The sequence below is a fragment of the Mobula hypostoma genome, chromosome 24, assembly GCF_963921235.1.
Source record: "Mobula hypostoma chromosome 24, sMobHyp1.1, whole genome shotgun sequence".
In the NCBI taxonomy this organism is placed as follows: domain Eukaryota; kingdom Metazoa; phylum Chordata; class Chondrichthyes; order Myliobatiformes; family Myliobatidae; genus Mobula; species Mobula hypostoma.
In genome coordinates, this window is record NC_086120.1 from 14,809,873 (window position 1) to 14,815,872 (window position 6,000).

The 6,000-nt window shown below is 38.8% G+C and overlaps 1 protein-coding gene across 2 annotated transcripts in view; it reads right to left on the reverse strand.

The window, feature by feature from the left end:
• Positions 1 to 5,784, reverse strand: part of ubxn6 (UBX domain protein 6) — a 51,379-nt gene extending 45,595 nt beyond the window's left edge. Inside the window, exon 1 of one of the 2 annotated variants that reach the window (XM_063032149.1) lies at positions 5,655 to 5,784. In XM_063032149.1, the coding sequence (XP_062888219.1) occupies positions 5,655 to 5,737 (83 nt within the window). In that variant the 5' untranslated portion in view covers positions 5,738 to 5,784. The remainder of the gene's footprint in view (positions 1 to 5,654) is intronic. The other variant, XM_063032150.1, reaches the window with a different exon arrangement.
• Positions 5,785 to 6,000: the final 216 nt, after the last annotated feature.

Consider the following 6,000-nt stretch of genomic DNA (forward strand, 5'->3'; position numbering starts at 1 on the left):
AGGAATACCATCACATTCAGATGTAGAAGGATTCTTCATTGTTGTTTCTGTAACAGCTTTGGTTTAATCAGTCAAGGTTGTTAACTCTGAGCTGAACTCCTGAACCTGCAGGACTGGTGGACCACTCTTAGTCCGGCCTCTACCCTTTGACCTGTTTGGCATGGGTAACCCTACCATGAGTCAAAGCATAAAGCCCTGACTCCAGCCGACATAGCTCTCTGGGTCATTGAGGCACAGAAGCCTCCAAAACACGACAAGGTTGTGGTCCTCTTGGAGGTAATGTAATCCAATAATACAACAAACGGCAACTAAACTCTGTGAATGGTTTCATTGCTGAAAAATCCCAGATCTATTTTTGAGCAACTTTCTGTAGCATTGTTCTACTTCTCGGATGTTGTACTGATTCCTTACTCCTGAACTGTTTATCTTGTATATGATTCCTCAAGCTATGCAGAAAAATTGTTGTAAAGGAAGAAGAGGAAAGACAATGATGAATGTAAATGAAGTTGACAGTGGGATTACAAGGTGTATATCTGTGACACGAGTTCAAACCCAACATAGATTTATAGTATGAAAGTGTCCTCAGTCCATCAGTTTCAGACTTTCTGAAATGCAAAGTGAAAAATGTCAAAATCTACCATAAGAAATGCCTTGTGAGACAGAAGCACACTGTGTCACAGCAGGGCAGGATTTCACTCTGCAACAGGTTATTGTATTTTTGACTTGGAGTGCATATTTACGTAACTGGATGTTTGATGTGAAGGGAGATCCAAGTGTAATATTGACATCCTTCACTACAAAGAGTATAGTTTTTAAAAAGCACACACACACACACTCACCTCTCCATGAACACTACACTATGCACTGTATTAAAAAAGGTAGTTGGATACAACTGATTTCAAAATCTATTATGTTTATGACATCATGTTTAAGCCATGCTTTAGTGAGATCACTGCTTTGCTGCCAGCTGGGTATTATTTCTGTGTGGACAAGTAGTTTCACTATTAGACTCCATCCCCATTAGCTGAAGCAATCAGATGATCTATAAGTCATGTTTTATGAATCACAGCATATAATCTACCAATGGCTTCTACTTTCAGCATTAACGCAAGATGAAAACTTAGTCATAAATACGAGAAAATCTGAAGATGCTGGAAATCCAAACCAACACATACAAAATGCTGGAGGAACTTCTCCCTTTCTTTTCCAGTCCCGAAGAAGGGTCTTGGCCTGAAACATTGACTGTTTACACTTTTTATCATAGATGTTGCCTGACCTGCTGAGTTTCTCCGGCATTTTATGTGTGGTGCTTTGGAAACTTGGTCTGTAAGACAATTCCAGTGGCTCATTTACTATTGAGATGTATGGATCCACAATTCGTACTAAAACTTAGGACCATATCAACCAGCTCCAGTATTGGAACACAAAAGGCACCAATTGTGGTTTGGAAAATGAACTTTCTTCAAGCTCTGATAGGAGGGGAAAAACATGATATTCCTTGCTAACTAGACCAGGGCCACTGCAGATACCTGTAACACTGAGTGCAACACTGGAAATCAGCAAACTCAGTAGAAATTGGGATTGAATATGGAATATTTGAGGTGTTAGTTGTACAGTAGCTTTGGCAAGTTGGTTAGTTCATCCAAAATAAACTTCAAGAAAAAAAAACATTTATAAGGAAATAGGGAAAATTAAGTAAAATAGAGTGGCTGCATCAAATATTGAAAACATATGTAGTCACATGACGAATTATGTCTCAGCAAGACAAGGTGTCAAATAACTTAATCACTACCCAGCAACACCTACCAGAAGTGTACCAAAGATGATAAAAGATTCTGACTGTATATACCTTGGGGTTACCCAGTCTAATTATGCTCACTGGCGGGCTGGCACATTCACCTCTGGTGAATCCCACTACGAAATTTACAAAACAGTATTAGCCTGGATCTCATGGATTAAGGAAGTGATAACCAAGTGTTTGTCACCATAATGCCAAATACTTTACAGCAACTCTTCAATACATCCCGACGTGGCAATCTAGAAGTTAATATCAGCTGTTTCTGTCAGTTAGCAAGCTATTTTAACACAGGATTTCTTACTATCTACCTTTATGTACACAGATCACATCTAAGAGATGCAGGGATATTCCTGTCAATGTACAGGGACAGGGTGTGGCTGGACAAGCTTCAGGAAAATGTTTGATGCATTAGAACAAAAACTTTCAGATATCATTTTAAACCAACTTATACTAAAACCTTTAACTTGAGGTGACAATACACCTGATTCTGATTGATTGATATATAAAATATATATATATACACACACACACACACACACACACACACATATATACACACACACAAAGTAATTGGCATTTGGTATGACCTGCTAGTGGTGGTGGAGGAGGCAAGAACAGTAACAACATTTAAGAGATTCCTGGACAGGCACTGGATTGAACGGGGCATAGAGAAATATGGAATTAACTTTGGCAAGTCAGGTCTGTATGAATAGGCATAATGCAGATGTAACCTGGTTCCAACATAATAATGTAGTTTATAAAGAAGGCAAGACAGCGGCTATATTTTGTTTGGAGTTTGAAGAGATTTGGCATATCAACAAATACACTGAAAAACTTCTATAGTTGTACCGTGGAGGAGCATTCTGACAGGCTGCATCACTGTCTGGTATGGAGGGGCTACTGCATAGGACCAAAAGAAGCTGCAGAAGCTTGTAAATCTAGTCAGCTCCATCTTGGGTACAAAGTAACCAGGACATCTTTAGGGAGCAGTGTCTCAGAAAGGTAGCGTCCATTATTAAGGACCTCCAGCACCCAGGGCATGTCCTTTTCTCACTGTTACCATCAGGTAGGAGGTACAGAAGCTGGAAGGCACACACTCAGCGATTCAGGAACAGCTTCTTCCCCTCTGCCATCTGATTCCGAAATGGACATTCAACACATGGACACTACCTCACTTTTTTAAAAATATACAACATTTCTGTTTTTGCACATTTTAAAAAATCTATTCAATATACGTAATTGATTTACTTGTTTACTTACATTTATTTTTTTCTCTCTGCTAGATTATGTATTGCATTAAACTGCTGCTAAGTTAACAAATTTCATGTCACATGCCTGTGATAATAAACCTGATTCTGATACAGTTGAGCAAAGAGTGTTGTTTCTGTGCTTTACAACTCTACAACATAGCTAGAAATAGACAATGCTGAGAATTCCCAACAGATCAGGCAACACTGGCAAAACGTCCGTTTCAACATGTGACATTCCCTAAATTTGCTCTGATGAATAGTCATCGACTTGAAAATGGTCTTTCTGTCTGGAATTGCTACTTGACAAGCTGAGCAGTCCCAAAAGGTTCTGTTTTATTTTTTCCAGCATATCATACTTGTGTCGTACATTCTCTACCTAATTAATGCACAGCTCCACTGACAGCTTAATTATTCATTATTAAAGATAAAGAACCTGTATATTCTTTTCTACAAACATCAAATAACATGTCAAAATAATTTATTTTTAATTTTTAAGAAATACTTAACTTTACTCTGCATTAGTCACTGATTTTGTAAGTGTAGAACTGATGATTAAATTTCAAATGTAATTCACTAACTGAAGTCACAAGATACCTTGAAGCCATGAAAGCTGCTGTATATATCCTTGCTCTCTGCAATGGGGCAAAGCAAACCATTGCCCTGGTACGTTCCCAACACCTGTTGGTTGATTTAGAACTTTACATCTAAATTGACCTAACATTTTTTCCAAGCAGCCTGATGCCACAGGTACTAACAATGAGCATATAGCTTACAAAACAGTGAGATCACTCAAATAATTTCATGTGAAAATGGGCATATAGTTGAAATAATCCAAGCAAAATATATAATAATCAAAAAATCAGTTAAAAATCATCAGCATCTCTTTAAAGTTGTGGAAATCCAACCCCACCTACTCTGTTAAGTATAGATATACAATTTAAAACAAACAGACTCATAAAGCAGCATGGAAAGAGGCCTTTTGAGCCAACTGGTCCAGTGCCAACTTTACAGAAGCAAAATCAAAAGGCACATCAGGAAGGGTGTGTAAAGTCTATGCCGGGGTAGGCAACCTTAAGCACAAATGATTTTCTAGCATGCGTTACTCATTAATTTGAGGCAAAACATAACTAGGTGTACTTAAATGGATAATTCCCATATTTCAAGTTTTTTATGGCATTTATCTGGCCCACGGTCCGCTCATTAATATGCGATCCGGCCCACAGAGGCAAAAAGGTTGCCGACCCCTGGCCTATGCAAAGAGTCACATTTTAAGTAGGGCCTGAAAGGAAGTCAAGAGGAGAGATGAGCAGTTTAAGAATTTTTTTAAAAATTCTTTTACTAACAAGCCTCTAACTCACTCTTCAGCACAATTGCTCACAGCTACAATCTCCTACCTTTATGTTCCTTGGAACATGATCATATTCTGATTGAAATGACTATTAATGAAGCCATTTGCAACTTTGGCTTAATCATAAGCTTCACGTACAAGGACTGCAATTGCAATTATTCATACCATATAACTCAAAAGCTCTTCCTGAACAGCCAAAAAGCACGAATGCATGCATATATATTTAAGTAGTTGCTTCAGTGTTCTAATGGGGTAATCATCTTAAGCACCTTTTTTTTCTAGACACTGAATGTATGTAAATACTTTAAAACATTTCACAAAAATTGGAAAGAAATCTTCACAGGCAACTGATCTAAAATAGCCACCCTTCTTTAAGCCTATCCTTGTAACATTTGTCTTTTCTCCAATGAAGCAGTGAATTAATTATTTCCTCCAGCCTCTAAATATTGTGTAGCATCACTAGTGCACAAAGTGACTGAGAGCAAATCGAGTACAATTTCACTCCGAGAAAACAGAGTAAACAACTAGCACATACTTAATATATCAAGACACGTCATGAGAGAACAATTGATACAGACCAAAAGAATCAGACAGGTGAACAAAAAAAAAATAGCAGTTTGGTTTTAAAGACAAGGAAAAAAAAAGAGCTCAATGATCTTATAAAAATGAAAATATAAAATGGAAGCCTTTTTCAGAAACAAGTTAATATCTAAACAAAAGGAAATAAAGCTGTTGAATGTCATGCAATTTATGTTAAATTCAGGTTATGTTAACTTGTATGTGTTTATGCCTTTAATGAACTGTGCTACTACAAAAAGCCAATACTCATGGCATTTATACCCAGGGTACACATGCCCACGACAATACGCTTTCTTAAACACTAATTGAAGGAGAGGTAGGTGAACGTTTGCGGAGGCAGTAAAGAACACATAGGGAGAAATCTTCACCAGCTCGCTCTCAGTGCTTTAGAATGTAAACGGACACTCGCAAGGATTGAGGAACAGAGCCACTTGAACGTGGAAACATCTACATTCCCCGTATTTATGTGAAGCAAGATTCACATATTCTCACAAACGCTTATCTCACGGCCCACTGTTGTCATCGGGATAAATACAAAAGTGATAATGAGGCAAACCGAAGAATTAGTTGACAAATGCCAAGCGCAGGCTCTTCTCTAAAAGATATCTAATTCTGTATCACAACACTATACTCCACTATCATCCACCAACCCTCGTCCATTTCCGCACATCTTCCTCACCTCGTATCCTCGGTCAGGACATGCCCCGGCCCCAGACTTTTAAACTTTAAATCCCGCTTCAAGTCACCGAAAAATTTCTTCATCTTCGCACCAGGCCCAGACCGAACGGTGTCTCGCCGTCAGAATTCCCCACGCCCCCATACCGGAAAAGCGCGAGCCGGAAGTGATCCAGATCAATGTAACACCCATAGGGTTGCCACGACAACGGAGCTCCAGTGAGCGGCATTGGAGCTTCGTTGTCGTGGCAACCTGTCCTGATGCAGGGTCTCGCCCCGAAACATCGACTGTTCATTAATTTCCATAGCATCCTCCCTACTCTAGTTAGTGGACATTTAACTACATGTAA